The sequence below is a fragment of the Girardinichthys multiradiatus genome, chromosome 11, assembly GCF_021462225.1.
Source record: "Girardinichthys multiradiatus isolate DD_20200921_A chromosome 11, DD_fGirMul_XY1, whole genome shotgun sequence".
Taxonomy (NCBI): domain Eukaryota; kingdom Metazoa; phylum Chordata; class Actinopteri; order Cyprinodontiformes; family Goodeidae; genus Girardinichthys; species Girardinichthys multiradiatus.
In genome coordinates, this window is record NC_061804.1 from 26,939,470 (window position 1) to 26,964,180 (window position 24,711).

The 24,711-nt window shown below is 40.4% G+C and overlaps 1 protein-coding gene across 3 annotated transcripts in view; it reads left to right on the top strand.

The window, feature by feature from the left end:
* Positions 1-24,711, top strand: part of mtmr4 (myotubularin related protein 4) — a 65,937-nt gene that overhangs the window by 13,237 nt on the left and 27,989 nt on the right. For 2 of the 3 annotated variants that reach the window (XM_047379075.1, XM_047379076.1), the window contains exon 3: positions 21,223-21,312. In XM_047379075.1, the coding sequence (XP_047235031.1) occupies positions 21,223-21,312 (90 nt within the window). Of the gene's footprint in view, positions 1-2,201; positions 2,654-21,222; positions 21,313-24,711 lie in introns of those variants that run through there. The other variant, XM_047379074.1, reaches the window with a different exon arrangement.

A 24,711-nucleotide genomic window follows, 5' to 3' on the forward strand; every position in this document is an offset into this window, starting at 1 on the left:
GTAGCGATTTGAATACATTGTTTTTTGGGTAAATTTTAATCAAACTTTCTGAGAACAAGTTATGCATGTTTAACAGTGGAAAAACTTTACATTTAATTAATTTCCCAAATTTTTTTTTATATCAAAGTTAGTCCGGTTCTTACGATCTTTTTTTTAACCTTTTTATTAATATGAATTTAATTATTCTAATTAGTTAGTTAGCTTCAAACTGTAGTGTTTAAATTGACTTAAACTGTTGTCACAGCAGGCATTGTTTGTCAGTTTGTAATCTCTTAATCACATTGAAGTACCAAACATCTGCACAATCAACAGTTCATAAACAGGAGAGTTACATTTATTTAAAATTTCTCTTCCTGAATTCATCTTTATTACACATTTTAAACCTACAAGTTCAGAAAGATCAATACCAATAAACCCTAAGGATAGATTTTCACAGCTGCAGTCAGTGGTGCGCACCAACAAGTTTAATGGCTGCAGATGATCCTTTCTTTCACACAAGACTCCTGTGCTAGGCCCAGCTCTGCAGTACAATCCTGGCTAACGAGCACCTTTTTATTGTTAGTTTTTTTCTTTTTAAAGAAAAAGCAAAAATAAGAATTAAGGGTTTAACGGTACATTTATTGCAAAAATCTTTGGTTGGCGCTTGTACTGAATGAATGCCGTGTTGTTTTATTCTGAACGTTGTGTGAAACAAAGTGCACAGCTGTATGTTCTACCGCAGAACCCTAAAAGGTGGAACCAAAACAAAGCGGAGCTTTAGCTATTGCTAAAGCCCGCTGTTTGGAGATATTAAGCTTTCTCATTCAGTGATGATGGGGGGGGGGAAGGTGGACTGAGCCAAAGCATTTTTCAACAGTGGGTTTTGTTGCTGTAAAATTATTTTATTAATTGGCAAAATCAAAGAGGACCTCTGGTCATTCTATACTTGCCACTTTATAAATGCAAAAATATGTCTGAAAAAAATTTATTTAACTGCTGAATCAAGTAAAATAAATTAGTTTGTTTCTCCTGATTGAAATGTACTAAAAACAGACCGAACCGTGACTTTTGTGTGCCATTACACCGATAATAAGAATAGGTTGGAGATAAGGCAAAAAACATTACTAGCATAGTAATAAACAAACAACATACATACAAACATTTTTCTTAACAACCTCAGCTTAGATGTGATGTTTACTGGCAACGACTGCCACTGGAATAACATGTTCAGCTTGCTTAAGAGCTGTAGCTAAACTAGCTAAAAGTGGATAAAAACTTAAATTCTTACTCTAGCACAGAAACGTTCTCCACCTCAAGTCTTATCACAGTTCTTGGCTAGCAGTATTAAGCTGATATATTTTTCTATTATAACCCATATAAACATATCACCCTCATTGTTTTCTGCAGGACAGCCCACACAGAATGAGACTCAACCAACAAAAGGCAAAATCCAATAACACTGGCTGTTTCATCATGTTCAATAACATCCTTATCATGTACAATCTCATTCCTTCATCTATAAAATAAATGTTTTGTAGTGTTGCATTTAGTCTCCAACCTATGCTCTGTGTACTTTGTTACACATGTTACATAATGTGGGGGTCACGCAGCTGTCGGTAAGTAGCTGTCACGACTTAGCAGGGGGAAGGTTGGTGGTGGGGGTTCTTTATATCCAACAAATTCCCCCTTGAAGCTCTGCATCCACTGATGCAATCCAAAATGTGCAGAGACGGTGGAGAGGAAGTATTCTCAATAATGCTGTGTCACCAGAGCTCTCCAAATAGATTCAGTCTCCTTCAGACCCCCCCCCCCCCTCTGTCCTCAGTTACGCAGGTGCGGCTGCAGCGGTTTCGTGATGAGAAACCTTTCACCAACCAGATGAGAGGTTTTCCCCTCCTTTTCTTGGGATAGGGTGGTATTGTCTTTATTTTATGCTTGTTTATGCCCAGTACATACATGATGCAAGCATAGCCTGCATGCACCTCAGAGGGGTTGCAGTGCACTGCAGTTGTCAGATGGCACACGTGTGGTAGCTTTTCCTGTCGACTCTCCTGCTATGCTTCTTAGCATAAGGAGCTATCACCAAAGGGTGAACGAAGAGGGAGTGGGGGAGGAGTATGAGATGAAAGGGATACAGGGGGAGAGATGTGAGCATGTCAAAGGGAGAGAGGGAGGTTGATGCACAACCAGAGGGAGGAGCTAAGCATCAGGCAGTTCCCTCCGTCTTCCTTTCTCCCATTTTTCCTCCTCTCTCTCTGGCCCTACTCCATCTGCAGGCTTTTCAGCTTTCCCACAGTTTTAGCTCAGCGACTGTTGGACTGCGGCTCCTCTTTGTAGCTTTTCATGGACTATCCTTTTTTCCCAGCCGTTTAACAGGGGCCGTCTTAAGACACCGGCGTGCTCCCTCTCCCCTCTCTGCAGCGGTAGAGGGGGGCTAGGGTTAGGATTGTAAAAGAGACTAGCGTGTCATGCTTCAGCACATCTTAAGAAGAGAAAAACCTGCTAAAGGTGGCTGGGGGTAAACAGGTTAGAGGGGGGCTGGGGTGGCTGGGAGAAGGATGGTTATGCCGGCTCCTCGTGCTGCAGTCGTGCTGCTTGTCTTTCAGGCACAGTCTTGCTTTTCCTCGACATGAGCCTCGCAGCAAGGGTGTCTTGCTCCATGCTCAACTGCTTTGTAAGTTCAGACTTCTGTTATGCTGTTCATCTTTGTCCTAGTTTACATTACATTGGGTGTATTCCTGCTTTCTCTGCACATCTCAACTACTTGTGTGTGTGTGTGTGTGCCTTCTTGTCAATGAGGGACAGGAGTGCCACAGTTATTATCACCAACTCCAAATAATATACCTATGTTGTTAAAAGTAAGATGATGAATCCCTACTTTTGTTCACTTTTAAGTTGCAAAGCTTTGGTCCGCAGAAGGTCAGGTTAAAAATGTGCCCAGAGTGAGAACAAGATGTGCCACTCTGTTGCTTTTCCAAAGTGATGAATTGTTAGCTGCAGTGGAGAGGTAGAGCTGATCAGTTTGTAGAAAAGAGTGATGTGAAACGGGTGGTGTTATCGTGTTAAATGTTAAGATGGAGCAATGAAAAGGTAATATCTTAGTATCTAGGTAGGACAGTCTATCCAGATGTCTGGACCTAAATGAGCTCATGCTTCATAAATCGCCTGACTTTTCGGGCAGTTTTCACACTTCATTGTCCATTCTAACTTTCAGCAAGTTTGCTATTTAACTAACTATTGAGTACCCACATGTTCACCTTGCTACCTTTGAAATATTAACATACATTATTGCATCCAGTATTATATGCCATCCAAATATGATATTGAATTACTTTATGATTAAAATTAAAGGGTGGCAGAACCAGAATCTTGTGACTCAGTCAGAACTTCATAACTTTGCCTTTTGTGCAAGGAAATCATACATAAGCACCCTTAAAGGGATTTAGTTGGGATTTTATGTGATAGAACAACACAAAATCCTCGATATTTGTAAAATGGACAGCAAATTATAGTTTTCAAAGGTTTTACAAATACAAATCTGAAAGTTTGGTGTGCATTTATATTCAACCACCTTTCGCTGCAATTACAGCTGCAGATGTTTTGAGTGTCTAGCAACTTTATGCATTTAGATAATAAAATATGAACTGTGGTCTTCGTGATGCTGCTGCTGATGTACTATAATTAATGGTTGAACCGGATTGTATTTTGGGTATTAGACTATACGGGGTCAACTATAAATGCATGCCACACTTTTAGATTTTTATTTGTAAAATATTTTGAAAATTTGTTATCATTCTCCTTTCACTTAATATGCTCTACTTAAGCTTATTTTATCACAAAGTTTCCCAATTAAACACAGAAGTATTATGTAATGTAAGGAAATGTGAAAGTTTAATGGGTGTGTATATTTTTAGAGGGCTGTACAGTTCTAAAAGAATCACTCAGCAGTATTTAGTACATGAGACTAAATCCAAATAGAGCTTCTAGACTAGAACGAGGAACTAAAAGTATGTTTCGAAAGCAAGATTAGAGGCAGAATATCACTAGAGGACCTCATGAGGGTCGATTAACAATCTTTAGTTCTTGAAGGAATCATTGATTAAATAAAATTATGGGTACTTGTTGGAAGAAAACAAATATACGTGAGTACAAATATTGAAAATTCCTGCTACAACACGATGAAATTTAACTTTTTGACCACAATCTATTCTTACATGAGCAATATTTGAAATCTATAGTTGAGCCTTAAGGTGCTTCTCATACAAGATGAACAAAGTCTCAGAGCTGCCAAGGTTATGCATAGAATTGGTTCAGAGATCCCTAAAAATGAAAATGAAAAATAATCTTGCTAATGCCCACAGGAAATCGGGGAAATCTCTCGCTCACTTCACACAGGAACAAAAACCTTGTATCAGGTTTCTACAGTACCATGGGAGCTTTTCGATTGGATGGTGTTGTTATGACATGTTATCTGCATTCTAGCTTTTATTTAAAAAAAGTTATACTAAAGATAGATAGATTCATCAGATAGATGAAGAAGCAGTGTGCTGCTACCATGTTTCCCTCTCCTGTTTTCTTAAAAGGCCAGTCATTACACGATTTATGACCTGTCTTAAACATATCTGTGGCGCAGCTGAGTCGGCACTTCTTCTTTTGCGTCACTGTCTGTATAATTTAGTATCCACGTCCTCTGTTACCTAAAAGGATCACTGGCTTGTCAGTCTTCTCCGGCGGAAGAAGGTGCTGCAGAGTTTTAATCTGTCCCATCGCTCTCGTCATCCCATCAGTTGTTTGGGGAAAAAAACCTTCTGTAGCTGCTCCATGTGTAATATGTTGCTCACACTAAATTAAACTACAAAATCTAATTAAATTGATTTAGATTTTTCCATGACCCTGATCAGATTATTCCCACTATCTAAATGAATAATTTAAGTAATACCAAAAGCTTTTTGGGAAGGGCTTTAGGTGTTAGTTCTTGCACTATTTTTATACCTGGGATCACTGTTGTACACAGTCATAACACAAACATTTAACAGGTGTGGTGTCATGACTAAGGAAGTCATCCTTACTGAAGCATCTTGATTTACCACTAAAAACGGCAGTGAGGGCACAGGAGAGAGAAATTAAATACATTATATTGCCAGAAGGTATTTGCTTATCTGCCTTCACAAACAGATGAATCTAACTGGCATCACATTCCTAATCCATAGGGATGGATTTAATATGATGTCTAGCCATCCTTTGCAGCTAAAATAGCTTCAGCTCTTATGGTAAGGTTAGGTTTTGTGTTTAACGGACCATGTTTCCAGATGCAAATCTGTAAGGTTGGACACTGATGTTGAAAATGAAGGCATGTCTTTCAGTCTCCACTCTAATTCATTGGGACTCTGCAGGCCAGTCATGTTCTTCGACACCAGACTCCCCTATCAATGTCTTTATGGACCTTATTGTGTGCTCCAGTGCTCGGGTCATGTTGGAACATCCCAGCATCCCACAGATGCTGGATTTTATTCAGCTATGGCCATGGAAATGATTGGAACCCCTGAATTCAACTATGCATATAGTGAAGGCAATAATTACTTTGTGTTTTTTATAATTTCAGTAATTTATGAAATACAAATATATATATCAGGAACTTTGGTTTCCTTAAGGACAACCCCACTTGCTCCTGAACACTTTTTTTCAGTGTTCAGGAGCAAGGTGGGCCCAGCTATGCCACAAAATGGGACTGATTGTTTAGAACATGGTGGTCTATGAAATATTCATCTGACCTGAGAGGATAGGGGAAAAGATGAGTACTTTTGAAGAGATTTATCAGACTTTGCCATCTTTTCATCTTGAGCTTTCTCTTAGAATTTACTCTAAAATATTGCATCTGTCTCAGTTGGTTTTCCAAGGAAGATTTGTGGCATTCCATGAGATATCCTTTACATCCATCACATCTTATGCTGCACAATGTATTGAATTGACTGTTTGGATGTAGCCACGTTTTGACAACCTTGAGGATATAAGACCATGGTTTCATAGTATCACAGTATTAAATAAAAGTAAAACTGAAAAGCATAACATGATTTCATTTTCTTTTATTTAAAACAGAACGGTGTTGCTAAAATAATTTACAAATTGATCTCTTCCAGTCCACATTTTAATTTTACACCTGATAAATATATATGTAATATTCAAGTGCACAGCACACCTTTTTGCTGTTTTACTTTATATAGAATAACACGAGTATGACAAAATGGTGTTGGCTGGCTAAAATAGCTGGGCTGTCTGCTGTTGGCTGCTTAGCAGGAATTCTGCTTGTAGTCTGCTGGAGTTTTAAGGAGTTTTGCGTTCTTAACAGTGATTAGTGAAACTTAGTTTTCACACCGGCTGTCCATGTTGTTTGTGACCAGAATTATTTCTGAACAGACTAGTTTGTTTTTCTTGTTGGCGAGGAAAGGAATAAAGGGTATAACAGCCCTTTTTAAGCCAGCTGACTGCAGTTTGCAGCAACAGATGGGGAGGGGCAGTGCTACTTTACTTTTTGCTGGAATGGTAGAGTGAAAATGTTCAACTCATTTTAAAAAACAATGTTTCAAACCTTGGTATATCATGATGCTGTCAACTATGCCAGTGTATTTGCCCAGTTAGACAGACTTATAATATGTATGGTCATGGAACCATAGCCTAAACCTTATGAAGAGTAGTGATGTCATCAAGATAATGGAAAATAAAGGAGAAAATGGAAGGAAACCTGAATTAATTGCAACCACTATTGCTTTTGGAATAGTTGCCACTTGCAATTATTTTCCTAATATTATGCAGCCTGCATCACATCACTGTTCTAAGTACCTCAAAATCTATTTAAAGCTGGTTTTTTTTATATTTACAACTTTGTGCCAACCTGTCTCTCTCATTTAATGTGAACTATAGAAATTGGTTTACAGTTAACTGCAAATATAAAAGCACATGTTGTCCACAAATTCAAGAGGTCACCTTTGCTTTGTGCTCCTCTAATCTGCACTACTCTAGGACAAAGCCAAAGCCAGATTAAGTAAATAATCCAGCAAAATCAGAATATTTCTTTGTAAAAGTTGGAGAGAGGGACTACGTCTCTAAAAAGTGCTGGTTGTAGCTATGGCAACCAGACACCTTTTAGTGAAATCTGTGCCAGTTCTCCTCAGTCTCCTCCAACTATCCTACCCCTGCGACGTCCCAAACTCCCTGAAGGTCTTGTTGTTCTTTAAATTAAGTTTTTACTCATTCATTTCATGGATGCTGTCATCTGATCAGTTCAGTGTAATTCAATAAAAGAAATAGTCCCTATATCGGACCCCATTAATTTGCACAATAACTGATTAAACGCTACTGATACTGTTTTGCATATTATCACGACACAAAAAGTGACGGTTATAACTGTAATACATCGAGGCGCATGTGTGACATGGCTGTCAGCTCCAGCTTTCGAAGCGCTGGTTAGACAAAGGTTAGGGAGGGCACTCTGTCTCACAGCAGTGACGAAGCAAAATACAGTCGGGGCGCATCTTTGAGAGTCAGTTTAAAGTCAGAGCATCCCTGTTTTTCCCTTTAATTTACTGTGAGCCACTTTGTCTGCAGCTCTCTAGAAAAGAACAGAGCTCTGGTGCATGAGTTTGAGTGTGGAGTTTGAACAGCTGTTTTAAACAGTGTTCTCTTTAAAATGTTTAAACATGCTGAAAATCCCATTATTTCCAGGAGAGTTTTAGTGAAGTTTCAATGTAAATACTGCTACAGTCATGTCTTCATTAGTGTTCCATTTTTGTCTTTTGCCAATGTTTAGTTTTACTGCCAGATTAACTTGTCTAGGTAACTGTTTCATCTGGAGTAGTACTTGTTCCCATCTGCTTGTATATTTAAAGTACACTGTGTCCCAGCAGGGCTCTTACCAGAATGCATTATCAGGGTTGCTCCAGATCATAATTCAGGAGCAGGTGCCAAGCACTATACTGTGGCTCAGCAGAAACACACTAAAGCCAAGGGACCTTATGGGTTATTAATAGTGGAGCAGTCACATGTGAGGATGTATGGCTCTGTGTTTGCTTGAAAAACCACAGGGGTGTTCTTCTGGGTCCATATTCACAAATAATCCTAAAACTGAAAGTAGCTCCTAGTGAAAAATCTTAGAATTTCTGGAATTCTAAGATTTTACCTTAAAATTTTACCTCGGTAAGATAAGTTATTCACGAAGTGTCTTAGGCCTTAAGAGAGCTTCTTAGGTGAACAAATGCTAAGAGTAGTGAAGAGGACTTTTAGTGTCTTAAGCAATGAAGATGGCAGAAAGACAGAGAGAATGAAGAGATATTCTCTGTACAGTGAAAAACAGTGAATTAATAAAATGCTACCAGCTTGATAGTGCAGGGATCCACACACTAAACAGTCGAGTAAATGAGTGCATAAACTTCTGCAATAATCATACAATTATTTATATAGAGATAAGATAAACTTTATCATCCCCTAGGGGGAAATGAAATAGTTTCAGCAGCAGGACAGGGTAAAGGTGCACCTTTTAGTAAGGTAATATTAGGATAATTGAGTAATAGAAACAATAATGAAAACCCATTCATAAATAGTGAAAATGTTTTACAAACAACATAGTGGAGAAGAATTTAAATATTTACAGTAAAATGCTTTCAAAAATAAACATTTGGCAAAAAGTTGAAAAAAATTGTTTCATATTAATTTACCATTTTTTTCCCCTACTTTATTTATTGAAGGCTTTTTTGCACAATAACAGATACAGTAGATGTGTAACACAAAAGAAAAGGAAGCAAGTTAGTGAAAAACACTGCTGCCTGTGAACATTCCACATTACCCACCTCACAACCCCAATAAGCCACCCAGCCCAAACAAACTGGCGTGATTTAAAAAAAAAAAAGCAGGGAGGAATGGAAATAAATAAATAGCCGGGGGGAGGGAGAAGAAAACTCTTTCTACTCAACCTGTCCATCAGAGTATAGACAAGATTCTGTTTATGCATTAGGACGGGGTTCCATGTGGAGTTGAATACTTCCACTGAGGTCCTGAGCGAGAACCTAAGCTTCTCAAGCTTCAGATTGTAGAGCACTTCCCAAACCCATGGGAACTTTGAAGGGGTACATGCCTGCTTATAACTAAGCAGAACTAACCTGCAGGCCAGGAAAGTTGAAAATGAAATGACACAATTAAACGTTCTGGGCAAGTCTATATTGGGGGGAAAGCCAAAAATAGCAGACAGAGGTTTTGGATCAATGGTGCTGTCATAGGCCATGCTCAACTTGTTGAAAATATTAGAACAAAATTACCTCAGCTTTGTTCAAGACCAAAACATATGAACATGATTGGCTGGAGATGAGTGACATCTGGGACAAGCCTCACTAATGGTAGGATACATTTTTGCAAGCCTTGCATTCGTATAGTGGACCCTATATAGAACTTTGCACTGGATCAACCTATGTCGAGCACATATGGATAAGTGAACCAGAGATGAGGCTGAATCCCATTGCTGGTCTGTCAGCTGTACGCCAAGACTGTTCTCCCTCGCGGTTTTGATAATGATAGATGGTGAAGGTGCAGCGGACCTTATGGCATCATAAAGAAATGCGCCGCCTAGCAGTAACCTTTACACTCAAAAGAGTATCTACCAGGGTCTTAGGAGGACGGTTCGGAAAATCAGGAAACGTTTTTTCACGTAATCCCTGACCTGAAAAAAGCGAAAAAGATGGTTGTTAGGCAGACCATAGGTATTGATAAGCTGTATGAAAGAACAAAAAAATCCCATCCAAATATAGATCCCCAATTGACCTAATTCCCCTGGGGTGCCAAAGCTGAAAAGCTAAGTCAATTGAAGAGGGTTCAAAACAACAATTTCTGTAAATCAGGGTTAGAACAGTTTACCATTTAATTAACAATAGAGTTTTTGTTTTTCAAATACTGATAAATTATTCATACGCCCATGAAATCATCTGCAGAACAGAAAAGTGCAGTCCAATTTAAGTACCAATATTAAACGCACTTTGAATGGTACAGTCTAGCTGGGTCAGTACATCTTGGTAGAACAGTTCTGCTCTCCTTGTCCTTGTGGCAGGCGTGGCAATTTGCTTAACATTTTCCTTAAGTTGTTGACCTTCTTTTCCATCTAAGTGTTTCTGCCACAGCTTCCATGTACTCTTTGATTATTTCCCAAGGCTTGTTCTGTTTGCGTAAAATCCACTGTACTCAGCGAAACTCGTATGCTCACTGTTGTGCTGTAAGAGACTGTGTTATCAGCCATGTACAGGGGTTTGACAATGAAACTGAAACACCTGTCATTTTAGTGTGGGAGGTTTCAAAGCTAAATTGGACCAGCCTGGTAGCCAGTCTTCATTGATTGCACATTGCACCAGTAAGAGCAGAGTGTGAAGGTTCAATTAGCAGGGTAAGAGCACAGTTTTGCTCACAATATTGAAATGCACACAACATTATGGGTGACATACCAGAGTTCAAAAGAGGACAAATTGTTGGTGCACGTCTTGCTGGTGCATCTGTGACCAAGACAGCAAGTCTTTGTGATGTATCAAGAGCCACGGTATCCAGGGTAATGTCAGCATACCACCAAGAAGGACGAACCACATCCAACAGGATTAACTGTGGATGCAAGAGGAAGCTGTCTGAAAGGGATGTTCGGGTTCTAACCCGGATTGTATACAAAAAACATAAAACCACGGCCGCCCAAATTTCGGCAGTATTAAATGTGCACCTCAACTCTCCTGTTTCCACCAGAACTGTCCGTCGGGAGCTCCACAGGGTCAATATACACGGTTTGGCTGCTATAGCCAAACCTTTGGTCACTCATGCCAATGCCAAACGTCGGTTTCAAAGGTGCAAGGAGCGCAAATCTTGGGCTGTGGACAATGTGAAACATGTATTGTTCTCTGATGAGTCCACCTTTACCGTTTTCCCCACATCCGGGAGAGTTACGGTCTGGAGAAGCCCCAAAGAAGCGTACCACCCAGACTGTTGCATGGCCAGAGTGAAGCATGGGGGTAGATCAGTGATGGTTTGGGCTGCCATATCATGGCATTCCCTTGGCCCAATACTTGTGCTAGATGGGCGCGTCACTGCCAAGGACTATCGAACCATTCTTGAGGACCATATGCATCCAATGGTTCAAACATTGTATCCTGAAGGCGGTGCCGTGTATCAGGATGACAATGCACCAATACACACAGCAAGACTGGTGAAAGATTGGTTTGATGAACATGAAAGTGATGTTGAACATCTCCCATGGCCTGCACAGTCACCAGATCTAAATATTATTGAGCCACTTTGGGGTGTTTTGGAGGAGGGAGTCAGGAAACGTTTTCCTCCACCAGTATCACGTAGTGACCTGGCCACTATCCTGCAAGAAGAATGGCTTAAAATCCCTCTGACCACTGTGCAGGACTTGTATATGTCATTCCCAAGACGAATTGACGCTGTATTGGCCGTAAAAGGAGGCCGTACACCATACTAATAAATGATTGTGGTCTAAAACCAGGTGTTTCAGTTTCATTGTCCAACCCCTGTAGCTCGCTCATGCTGTTCCCTCAGTTCATTTATTCTCCTTGTCCTACCCCCGCGGACAGCTTTGGTTGAAGTTTTTATTAGGGATGCACGATATATCGGCATTGACGGTCGGTATCGGCCAATGCTAGTCATTTTTGAACATATTGGTATCGGCCCGATAAGTAAAACGGGGCTGATATTAATAACCGATTTTTATTACCATCTTGTTGCTGTTTGTGTATGTGTTTCTAGAGGGGAAGGGGAGAGGGGTTGGCCATGGGGTCAGCAGTGTGGTCGTTTTTTCACTGTGCTAAAAGGGTGTGTGTGTGTGTGTGTGTTCCTGTCTTGGCATCACAGTGAGAACCATTTTTCCGATTTCACCATCAAATTGAGGACCGTTTGTACCAAAGTGAGGACATTTTGCTGGTCCTCACGACCTATTTCGCTAACAGTTAGGTTTAGGACTAAGGTGTGAACTGAGTTTAGGTTAAGGTTAGGGTTAGGCATGCACTGGTAATGATTAGGTTTAGGGTTATTGTCAGGGCTAGGGCATAGAAAGGGTTGAAAATGACTAAAAATTAATGGAAGTCAATGGGAGTCAACACATGGTCCTCACTACATATAGCAAAACAAGAGTGTGTGTGTGTATATATACTATATACACTGCTCAAAAAAATAAAGGGAACACTTAAACAACACAATATAACTCCAAGTAAGTCAAACGTCTGTGAAATCAAACTGTCCACTTAGGAACAACACAGATTGACAATCAATTTCACATGTTGTGCAAATGGAATAGACAACAGACCACTTCTCAGTACTTATGCTTTCTGGCTGATGTTTTGGTCACTTTTGAATGTTGGTGGTGCTTTCACACTCGTGGTAGCATGAGACGGACTCTACAACCCACACAAGTGGCTCGGGTAGTGCAGCTCATCCAGGATGGCACATCAATGCGAGCTGTGGCAAGCAGGTTTGCTGTGTCAGCATAGTGTCCACAGCCTGGAGGCGCTACCAGGAGACAGGCCAGTACACCAGGAGACGTGGAGGAGGCCGTAGGAGGGCAACAACCCAGCAGCAGGACCGCTACCTCTGCCTTTGTGCAAGGAGGAACAGAAGGAGGACTGCCAGAGCCCTGCAAAATGACCTCCAGCAGGCCACAAATGTGCATGTGTCTGCACAAACGGTTAGAAACTGACTCCATGAGGATGGTATGAGGGCCCGATGTCCACAAATGGGGGTTGTGTTCACAGCCCAACACCGTGCAGGACGCTTGGCATTTGCCGGAGAACACCAGGATTTGCAAATTCACCACTGGCGCCCTTTGCTCTTCACGGATGAAAGCAGGTTCACAGTGAACACATGTGACAGACGTGACAGAGTCTGGAGACACCGTGGAGAGCGATCTGCTGCCTGCAACATCTTTCAGCATGACCGTTTTGGCAGTGGGTCAGTAATGGTGTGGGGTGGCATTTCTTTGGAGGGCCACATGGCCCTCCGTGTGCTCGCCAGAGGTAGCCTGACTGCCATTAGGTACCGAGATGAGATCCTCAGACCCCTTGTGAGACCATATGCTGGTGCGGTTGGCCCTGGGTTCCTCCTAATGCAGGACAATGCTAGACCTCATGTGGCTGGAGTGTGTCAGCAGTTCCTGCAAGATGAAGACATTGAAGCTATTGACTGGCCCGCCCGTTCCCCAGACCTGAATCCGATTGAGCACATCTGGGACATCATGTCTCGCTCCATCCACCAACGTCATGTTGCACCACAGACTGTCCAGGAGTTGGTGGATGCTTTAGTCCAGGTCTGAGAGGAGATCCCTCAGGAGACCATCCACCGTCTCATCAGGAGCATGCCCAGGCGTTGTAGGGAGGTCATACAGGGACGTGGAGGCCACACACAATACTGAGCCTCATTTTGACTTGTTTTAAGGACATTACATCAAAGTTGGATCAGCCTGTAGTGTGTTTTTCCTCTTTAATTTTGTGTGACTCCAAATCCAGGCCTCCATTGGTTAATACATTTTATTTCCATTGATGATTTTTGTGTGATTTTGTTGTCAGCACATTCAACTTTCTACAGAACAAAGTATTCAATGAGAATATTTCATTCATTCAGATCTAGGATGTGTTATTAGATTTTTTGAGCAGTGTATGTATGTGTGTGTGTGTGTGTATATATATATATATATGTATATATATATATATATATATATATATAATAGGCATATAATATTTGTTAATGGCACTCACATTCTTGGCTGGTGCAGGAAAGCAGAGGGAACACGCATTTTGATCTGCTCGGAAGTGCGCTCCCAGGTCTGCTCTTTGTTCTGTCTTTGTTATCTTGGGACCAAATCTACCTTTTAATACTCCTCTCTTCTCCTCCACCAACTGTGCCAACAGCAGGCTGTGCCCTTCTGGCTAGTTTGGTTTTCGCCACCTTCTTCCTCGTTTTGTTTTGCTCGTTTTACCAAATCAAACCTCTTTATACAAGTAGGAAATCACAATAAAATGCTGATAGGTGAGTGTCCGCATTAATATCAAATAGATTAAGTAGGAAAAGGACCAGCATGGAGAGTAAACGTAATAACAGTAATAAGCAAATCAAAATAATAATGAGCATGTACATAAGGTACATTCAAACATTTTGATGTTTGAATGTACCTTATTTAATGTGTGACAATTTAAGTGTGCTAAGTTTCATCATCATGATTTGTGCATCACTTAATCAAGTCTAAATTCTATGACCAGTTGATTTCTTGCATTGATTTCTAGGAGCACATTTGCTTTGTCTTTTTTACTTTTGCAACAACCAATCACAGCTCTCAGAAAACAGCACCACACCTGGCAACGGGGTCAACCACACCTCCTCGCTGAGATAGAAATTTCTGTGGTCTCCTCGCTCAGTCTCTTTCAGCAGCAAAGTGAATCACTCTTAAACTGAGACTTGTTGCCAGGAATATTTAGGCTAAGTTAGGTCTCTCAGAGGACTCAGAGAAATTTTGAGAATACAGGCCCTAAACTCATTAACATTGATTCTCTTAGGGTGAGATTAAAGTAAACTTTTCTGGTAAAGCCAATGTGTATCTAGATGACAGGAACAGCCAGCCTGGCAACACTAAGTGAGATCTGCCTGTAATGTCCTGAATTTCTGAAGATGCTCCTGATTGATGGCCACTGTCACCATTCACCTTCTCTCAGGGGATAATAGGAAACACTGATGAGGTTCAGCTGGCCCAGCAGTCTGCTGTAGGCTTTCTTATGTCAAAGTTCGTAATTTGAGTAGAATGAGGCTTCAACAAGAGGTTTTCAAACTAGTGTAGAACCAAAGTTCAAATGGTTGTATGAAATCTCCTTTTCCCATGTGGGCGCCACTATTTGATTTTTTATTTTTATTTATTTTTTGCTTTTGGTAGCAAATAACTTTCTCAAAATAAATCCTTGATAAGAGTAATAATAATTTATGTAAGATCTTGTTTTTAATATAACAAGCTATAAGAACAGCATTCTTATGGTGCCTGGGAACTGACATGGCGTGCGCACAAAATACTAATTGGTTCCCACAAAGTACTTATTCGTGACCACAACATAGGTACAACCTGCACACAAAATACTAAAACATAATCTTAATATACAGCGCACTTTCTAAACATATGGAGGAACAAAACAACAGGATTGACAGGAATAGTCCGATCAAGTTTTATTTTAGGTTGTGGATGAGCTACAAAGAGATTCTGAAAAGCCTGGCATCTCAAGAAATATATATATATACACTGAAACATAATATATGTAACCGCCAAAAATAAGATGCCTATTGCATGGAAATGAAGTACTGAAGGAAGTAAGAAGCACTCTATAACAGTGTATCTTACTTCGTGGGAGGAAATTAATAATTTATGAGCACAAATAAGTACTTTGTGGGCACAAATTACTAATATTCTGAATATTTTTTCTAGCTTCTTTTTTGTAGGGTTCAATAACTATTTACTTTGGGAGCAGAGGTGACATCCTGCTGCATGTGTGAGAGAGCAGGTGTGGTAAAACAGGATGTTACTTGATGCTTTAAACTGTATCTTAAATTTGCAGTTCCATTCACCAGCCTTTTCTTAGTGCATAAAACTAACGTATAACTCCTTTTATGAGAAGCTGGAAACATTTAACAACAATGTTATTCAATCTGATTCTGAGTAGTCAAGAATAATGATTGAGTTGGTCACATGGCTGTTAATAGGACTAAAAGTCTTTATGAAAATCCAAAATAAGCAGTCTTAAGAGATGCAAGTGTGAATGGGGAAAATACTTTTTATTTTAATAACACAGATTAGGGAGGGAAGCCAATATTTTGGATCAGTGAACTTCCTGGTATTTCCACCCTCCAGAAATAAACCAATGCAACATTTAGCCAGAGCAACGCTCCAACATCACCTTGAATGTGTCTTCCATGAAGATGGAAGCCCAGATTTATTAAGAACATAGGGGCAGTGTTTAGCATCAACGATGCCATTAGTACTGTCAGAAAGCACTTCACTTTGCAGTATGTTTTAGGAGGTGTAAACTTTGTCTGTCTGGCACGGCTTTGACACTTGCTTCCATTAGCTGCCATCAGCATGGCCATTTAGTAAAATATGTTGTGTAGATGTGGCGGAAAGAACAACTTTGTTCAGTTACTTTTTTACTGTGTAATGACTTATGTCTTTAATCTCACCCACACCCATAGTAGGTCATTGGTTTAAACGTTAAAGGAGCAGAGGACTCTCTATCAAACATATCTCAAGTTTTGACACTCCTGTTTCTGTTAACTCCCTAAATCTCCATCTAGTCTGTCTGGTACTTACCAGTTTACCCATCAGAGGACAATTTCTTCATTCAAAGGATTCAGGTAAAGCCAGGATTTAGCCTTGCCTTAATTCTTTGCAGTATTAAATAACTGCTTTAAAATGTTTTTATATATATATTTCAAATAAACTTCTATCAAGATAAGAGAAAAACTAAATGTACAATATTTTAACTTTTTAATTTTTTTCTAATTACAAAATATAACCTTTACAATGACTGTAACCAACTACTTATACATTGTTTAATTTTCTTTTTTTTGTATTTAATATGTCTAGTCAGTCAGTCATTTTCTACCGCTTATTCCATAGTGGGTCGCGGGGGAGCTGGTGCCTATCTCCAGCAGTCTATGGGCGAGAGGCGGGGTACATGTCTACTTTTGTTTAAAAAAACAGACAAGAACCTACAAGCAGTTTTACTTTTTAAATCTACTCCTTTTCCCCTTTTCCACCAACGTGGTTCGGAGCCCGTTCCGGTTCCCTAATGTAATTTCGAACTGGTGACGCATGTTTCCACTGCCGAAATAGGTTCCAAACCACAAACTCTGGTTCAACCCGGGCACTGCAGAATACTTTGTTCTTCTGCGCAAACCGCAACATCACCAGAAGCAACAAGTACGGCTGCAAAGACGGAGAACGTACCATGTAAACATTATTTATGTTTGCAAGAATATACTTAACACTCATTGTATAACTACTCGTTTCCATTACACTCGTGGATGCTGAACATATGCAGATGAAAACATTGTTCATACCATTGTTCTTGCACGGATTCATAGTCTCCTTTTCTGTATTAAACTGTAGTTTATAGATGCTTTCTTCCTGCGTTAGAAGGAGTATTGTGCCAAGCTCAACAAGCTCTGCTGTCTCATTATCACAGAACTGTTCTACTGGAACTGGTCCTCCTCTTGTCATTTTTATCACAGGACACAGCAGTCTGACCTACATGCAAAACACTATGTAGCAAAAAACACTGCACGTCACCGTGAATGCATAATCCCTACTTTGAAACATGGTGGTGGCAGCAGCATCATTTAATTTGTTCATCATTTGTTTTTCCTTGAGCATAAATGGGCAAGCTGGTCAGAGTTGATTGGAAGATGGATAGAGAAAAATGCAGGGCAATTATGAAAGAAAACCTTTGGAACGTTGCACAACACTTGAGACTGGGACACTGATTGACCCTCCAGCAAGACAACGACCCTAAGAAGCTAGAATGGAATGGTTTAGATTAAACTGTTATACTTTAGATCAAAGTATAACTGTGCTACAATGTCCCTTTTAAAGTCTAGAAAAGCTGACAGAGACATATCCCAAAAGACTTGCAGCTGTAAGCACAGTGAATAGTGCTTCTACAAAGTATTGCCATAGGGGTGAATATCAGTGTGCCATACTCTTTACATGTTTATTTAAAACAAACAAACGTTATAATAATACAGTAGTCTGTGGTTGCAACATGACAAAATGTGAAAAGGTTCAAGAGATGTGATTACTTTTTATAAATACTGTAAATGTGAACTGTTGCATCATGTAGAACAAAAAATAATCCTTTAGCTATCAGAAATAACCTACGATGTCTGCACCTTTGGTAAATCAGCTTGTAAGCATGTTGGTGATTTGTAGAGGTGGGGTTGTCGCTGTAGGGACACTGTCCATCTGTGACCAGCCAGCTCAATGGGTGGCTGGCTTACTGTGTGGTTTAATTAGCCGCTTGGTCCTTTAGATGATGGTCCTTGCTGGTGAGGCTGTAGTTTAGCGAGGAAAGACATTGTCAAGGACTTTCCTCCTTTATTTTGTTGCATTGTGTTGTCATGAGACGTGGTACGCATCTTTAGGCAAAAAGCACAAAACAAGGACACTCATTCTAATTTCATGAAGGAATGGCAAAGATGTGTTCATGCATGCCTTAGAAGAGCAGAGTGGCCAAGATGGTTGTCTGAGAAAAGGGCTAAAATTCTAGGGGGTTAACATGTTTACAATATGCTAAAATTAATATAAGTACAGTTTAATTCAATTCAGTTTATTTATATAGCACCAATTCACAACACATGTTGTCTCAAGGCACTTCACAACAGTCAGGTACATACATTCCAATTAATCCTAACCATTGAACAGTGCAGTCAGTTTCAGTTATTTATTCAAATTGGATAAAAAAAGGTTTTCTATCTAAGGGAACCCAGCAGATTGCATCCAGTCAGAGACTTGTAGCATTCACTCCTCCTAGATGAGCATGTAGAGACAGTGGACAGTCACTGGCGTTGACTTTGCAGCAATCCCTCATACTGAGCATGCATGTAGCGACAGTGGAGAGGAATAACTCCCTTTTAACAGGAAGAAACCTCCAGCAGAACCAGGCTCAGTGTGAGAGGCCATCTGCCACGACCGACTGGGGGTTTGAGAGAACAGAGCAGAGACACAAAAAGAACACAGAAGCACTGATCCAGGAGTACTTTCTATGAGAAGGAAAAGTAAATGTTAGTGGATGTAGCTCCTTTAGTCGTTTCACCTAGAAAGAACAGATAAACTCTGAGCCAGTTTTCAAGGTTAGAGTCTAAAGAGAGCACATATAATTAGTTACAGTAAAAGCTCAGTCAATTGCCATGTCTAGGAGAGAGAAAGGGTTAAACACTAAAAGACAGGGCCATGTGGATCATCTGTAGAAGGTGAGCATTAAATTGTTGCCAGCAGAAACTTGTACGATTCCCCTGTCCAGAAAGGTGTCACAGGTAGACACAGTCAGGCCAGGTGTAGCTTCTAGGAAGAGAAAAGAGAGAGAACATAAAGTTAAAAGCTGAAATAACAGCAAATAATGTAAAATTGGAGAGTAGTGTGAGAATGTAGTGAAGAGGGTGAAAGTGGTCATTATGTCCTCCAGCAGCCTAAGCCTACAGCAGCATAACTACACAGATAGTTTCAGTTTATTTATTTATTTATTTATATAGCGCTTATTTACAACAATGTCGCCTCATTGCACCCCACAAATGGTCCGGAACGGCACGGGGCCGCCGGGGAGGCCAGACCAAACCACCGAGTGCCAGAGCTCGGCCACCCCAGAACGGACCACGTGTAGGGGCACCAAGTAAAATAATAAACTGATAAAGTTTATCCATCTAGAGGCCACTGAGGGTCATAGTTATACTAAAAACTACAAGGATTGGGATACCTCTCTCTGTCAGACTGATTCTAACCATTGGAAAAGAGAAGGGGTCTTACAGGTAGCAGAAATGGAGGATGTGTTTGCACCTCAACCATAACTGAGCCGGTTTAGGCTAAACCCGACTCCCCCTTACTCCATCCAACAGGAGGGAGGAAGGTGGAGGTAAAAAATAAGGAAGATGGCCTAAGCCACTCTAACTATAAGCTTTATCAAAATGGAAAGTTTTATGCCTAGCCTTAAAAGTAGACAGGGTGTCTGCCTCACGGACTAAAACTGGGAGCTGGTTCCACAGGAGAGGAGCCTGATAACTAAAGGATCTGCCTCCCATTCTACTTCTAGAGACTCTAGGAACCACCAGTAAACCTGCAGTCTGAGAACGAAGTGCTCTGTTAGGAACATATGGAACAATCAGATCTCTGATGTATGATGGAGCTAGATCATTAAGGGCTTTATATGTGAGGAGGAGAATTTTAAATTCTATTCTGGGTTTAACAGGGAGCCAATGAAGGGAAGCTAAAATAGGAGAAATATGATCTCTCTTTTTAATTTTCATCAGAACTCTTGCTGCAGCATTTTGAATCAGCTGAAGGCTTTTAACTGCATTTTGTGGACATCCTGATAGTAAAGAATTACAATAGTCCAGCCTTGAAGTAACAAATACATGGACTAGTTCTTCAGCGTCACTCCTGGATAGGATATTTCTAATTTTGGCAATGTTCCGGAGATGAAAGAAGGAAATCCTAGAAACCTGTTTAATATGGGATTTAAATGACATGTCCTGGTCAAAATAACACCAAGGTTTTTTACTTTATTATCGGAGGTCAATTTAATGCCATCCAGGTTAAGTGATTGACTAAGCAGTTTCTTTTGTTTAGATATGAAGTCCTGGAAGCTGTTAAAGTAAAACAATCTTATCTAACTTATGTTAGTCAATTAAAAGAAAATAAAGGCCTTATGCAGGTCCTTCAGTGCAATCACTTCATTCGCTCCAAGGATTTAAAGTATGACCTGATAAGTGTTCATTCAGTCTGAGTAGGGCACCAGTACCCTTGGCTGCAAAAGGACAGCACTGACTGGCTTCTTTTGTTCCTCCCTCTTTCTCATTTGTGCCTCCACTTGAAGAATTGCAGTCTAATTTTAGTAACCCATCCATTACTTTGGGCATGGACTTCATATGGCTGTATCGCTGGTGTGATTCATCAGCTGTCACAAATGTTTCTATTATGCCAGTTTAGATGATTGTCATGTTCATAAAGTGACAAATCATTTTAATTCAGCGTTCCCTTTTCAGTTATACACGCTGTACAACTAAATGCAATAGAAATATAGAAAACATCCTTAACATTTTTATGTATAGTTAAGAAAACAATATATTTGCAGATTGGGCTGTAAACATTTGAAAAAATTGGCTTGCCCAAACACAAGGTTGTTGCTGCTTATTGAAAGTATATTTTAGATCTCTTTAGTAAATTTTTAATCTGCTTTGCATTAGCATGGAGATTATAAAATTTCCTTGGAATGTGTTTCTTACCAGAGGCCAACAACCCTGAGAAGTGCTTAATTCAGGCACGGCGAGAATATTAACTTTGGGCCTTTCAGGGGTTGGTCTTAATGTTTGATCCTGCTGTCATTGGGTTGTCTTTTCCCCTTTGTGTGTACATGTCTTTTTGTCCTGCATTATATGTCACTGGGTGTAATATTAAATGGTTTGTTCTACATTTGCCAGGGTGAAGAGGGGCCGCCCAGTCTGGAGTACATCAAGGCCAAGGACTTGTTCCCCCAGAAGGATCTGGTGAAGGAGGATGAAAGCCTTCAGGTGAGCTGGACATTTTCATTCACTCTCACATACCCTGACACTCAGTCTTTAGATAGCTATGAAGCTTTCAGAAGATTCGGTTGCATCAAAAATACGAGTTATTTTCATTATTGGTCGCCAAATTAACATCAGGGTGTTCCCGTAGAACAGCCACCTAAAGCTTCTCGCTGGGTAGAAAGCTGTGGTGTTTGTCAAGATGGTCCCTTAGCAGATATGCCCTACATTAGAGATTACTATCTACTACCCATTATTCTGTTTAATGATAACACATGATAACATAAGTTAATTAGACAACCTTGTGAATGAAAAATATTTGCATTTGAATCCAGCAGCTGTGCCCTTCTAATAAGGCAGGGGTCTCCAAACCCAGGACTCCTGTCCAGATCCGGACCCAGAAAGCGTTTTGGTCAGGACCACAAGGCATTTTCTCATTTACTATGTAGAGATAGACATTTTGTGGGTCAGCAACATTCTGGTCCACACTCCAAGCCAGCTGGTGGCTGTAATGCACCACACAGAAAACGATAAAGAAGAAGCAGCTTAAATGCGGGTTGCTAATGCCCCTTTTCCTCTGGCTCTGTTTAGACAGTGTGGCTCCACTCCACTCGGTCATTCTCTACTCGGTACTAGTTGTGTTTCCACTGACCCACTGACAGCTGGAGCTGTGGCGGCTGGAACTTTGCCTCCAGGGGTTGCTGTAGTGCGTGGGACTATTAACATTACTGTTAATAGCTATTGAAATACTAGCTCGGGAGCCCACGCCTGCTCGCAGTACAATGACTTGGTGAATAATAGAAAATGGCTTTGTCAATAATACATAAAGCGGACTATGAAAATCACACATTTAAAGATGAATGGACAGAAGCATACCCTTTCCTTTTAACAGAACATATACCGGGTTTCCTCTAGGATTTTTTTAAGTAATGGCGGTGGGCTGCCGGGGGGAGGGGGGTACGTCATTCAAAACGTATCTGAACATTATGCATTAACGTAAAAGTTATATTAATTAACCACATTACTGTCATTCAAATGCAACATATGTCCGCTTCAAGTTCCTTGGAGCCCGGAGAGAGCATGCTCGAGAGGTACGTTGGTTGACCAGGACGGACCGGAATGGAACAGAAAATTTGAGTTTTTCCGTAATTTGACGGAGAGCGGTTCTGTCGACGGTGACGTTCGGTGTAGTCACGGAGAATGTGGAACTGTTCTAATTAATTAACATAACAAAGGAGTTGCTCCGTCTGTCGGAATGGAACAAAACAAGAACTGAGGATGTGGAATTCTTTCGCCTCCCTTTACGAAGAACTGTAGCAGCTTCGGTGGTGTTGGTTTTTCAAAATAAAGTAAATTTTAAGCTTTCACGATATTAAAATTTTTAACTCTCTGATTATGATTAGTATAAGTGCGTAAATAGAAATTAACAAAACAACACATATATACATATATATACCCAAAAAACCTTTTTTTATATACCCAAAAAAAACATTTTATTCTGAAGGTGTGGCGGCTTTTATTTTGACATGGCAGTGCGCCATGATCAATTACATATAGCGGAAACCCTGATATAAGGCCAGCCTGCTTTATATGTTGAATCAGCTGGACTTATAAAGAGTGGAAAAGCTATCTGCGGGGGTAGGACAAGGAGAATAAATGAACTGAGGGGACAGCATGAGCGAGTTACATGGCTGATAACATAGTCTCTTACAGCACAACAGTGAGCATACGAGTTTCACTGAGTACAGTGGATTTTACGCAAACAGAAAAAGCTTTTTGCTGACTGGGAAATAATCAAAGAGTGCATGGAAGCTGTGGCAGAAACACTTTTAAATGGAAAAGAAGGTCAACAACTTAAGGAAAATGTTAAGCAAATTGCCACGCCTGCCACAAGGAGAGCAGAACTGTTCTACCAAGATGTACTGACCCAACTAGACTGTTATCTGCTACTTTAGTTGGAGACCCCTGTGATAAGGCATCATACTTGCCTATTAATTCTGAATTATGCTGCTTAAAGTTTTACTTTAAATTTGTTTACCAATGTAAGAAATACCTCTTAAACCCAACATTTAAATGCATAAACCCATTGAAACAAGGTTACTAGGTCTTTTACTGTTACTGCCAGTAGCACGTTGACCCTGTGTACTCTAAGAACAATATTACCAATGTTTAGCAATACCCCATTGCCTCCTCCTCCTGTAAACTGACAATATTGAGTGATGAAATAACGTCTGTTCTGCTGTTGTGTTGGACAGCTGTTTTCTAAAACAATCTGATCAGTTTATTTTGGGCTGGATGGTGAAAGTCTGCTAAGCACACAGGATTATGAATGAGGAGCCAGCTGTTGCTCAGTTAGGTAAAAATTGGTCAGTCTGTTTTACAGCTTCTACATGAGACATTTGAGGTATTTCACTTTTTTTTACTGAACTATTTGAGGCCAGATTTGCATCCTTAAATGCAGCACACTCGCTTTCAGTACAGATGCATTGATCAGAGCTTTGTGGCTGATCTCCTGTCTCAGGCCTTTGTAGACCTTTGACCTGTCCGTACAGAGTTTAGCTGATCCAAATTTCTCTTAAAGTACTACAATAAAATACAGGTCCTTCTCAAAATATTAGCATATTGTGATAAAGTTAATTATTTTCCATAATCTCATGATGAAAATTTAACATTCCTATATTTTAGATTCATTGCACACTAACTGAAATATTTCAGGTCTTTTATTGTCTTAATACAGATGATTTTGGCATACAGCTCATGAAAACCCAAAATTCCTATCTCACAAAATTAGCATATCATTAAAAGGGTCTCTAAACGAGCTATGAACTTAATCATCTGAATCAATGAGTTAACTCTAAACACCTGCAAAAGATTCCTGAGGCCTTTAAAACTCCCAGCCTGGTTCATCACTCAAAACCCCAATCATGGGTAAGACTGCTGACCTGACTGCTGTCCAGAAGGCCACTATTGACACCCTCAAGCAAGAGGGTAAGACACAGAAAGAAATTTCTGAACGAATAGGCTGTTCCCAGAGTGCTGTATCAAGGCACCTCAGTGGGAAGTCTGTGGGAAGGAAAAAGTGTGGCAGAAAACGCTGCACAACGAGAAGAGGTGACCGGACCCTGAGGAAGATTGTGGAGAAGGGCCGATTCCAGACCTTGGGGGACCTGTGGAAGCAGTGGACTGAGTCTGGAGTAGAAACATCCAGAGCCACCGTGCACAGGCGTGTGCAGGAAATGGGCTACAGGTGCCTCATTCCCCAGGTCAAGCCACTTTTGAACCAGAAACAGCGGCAGAAGCGCCTGACCTGGGCTACAGAGAAGCAGCACTGGACTGTTGCTCAGTCGTCCAAAGTACTTTTTTCGGATGAAAGCAAATTCTGCATGTAATTCGGAAATCAAAGTG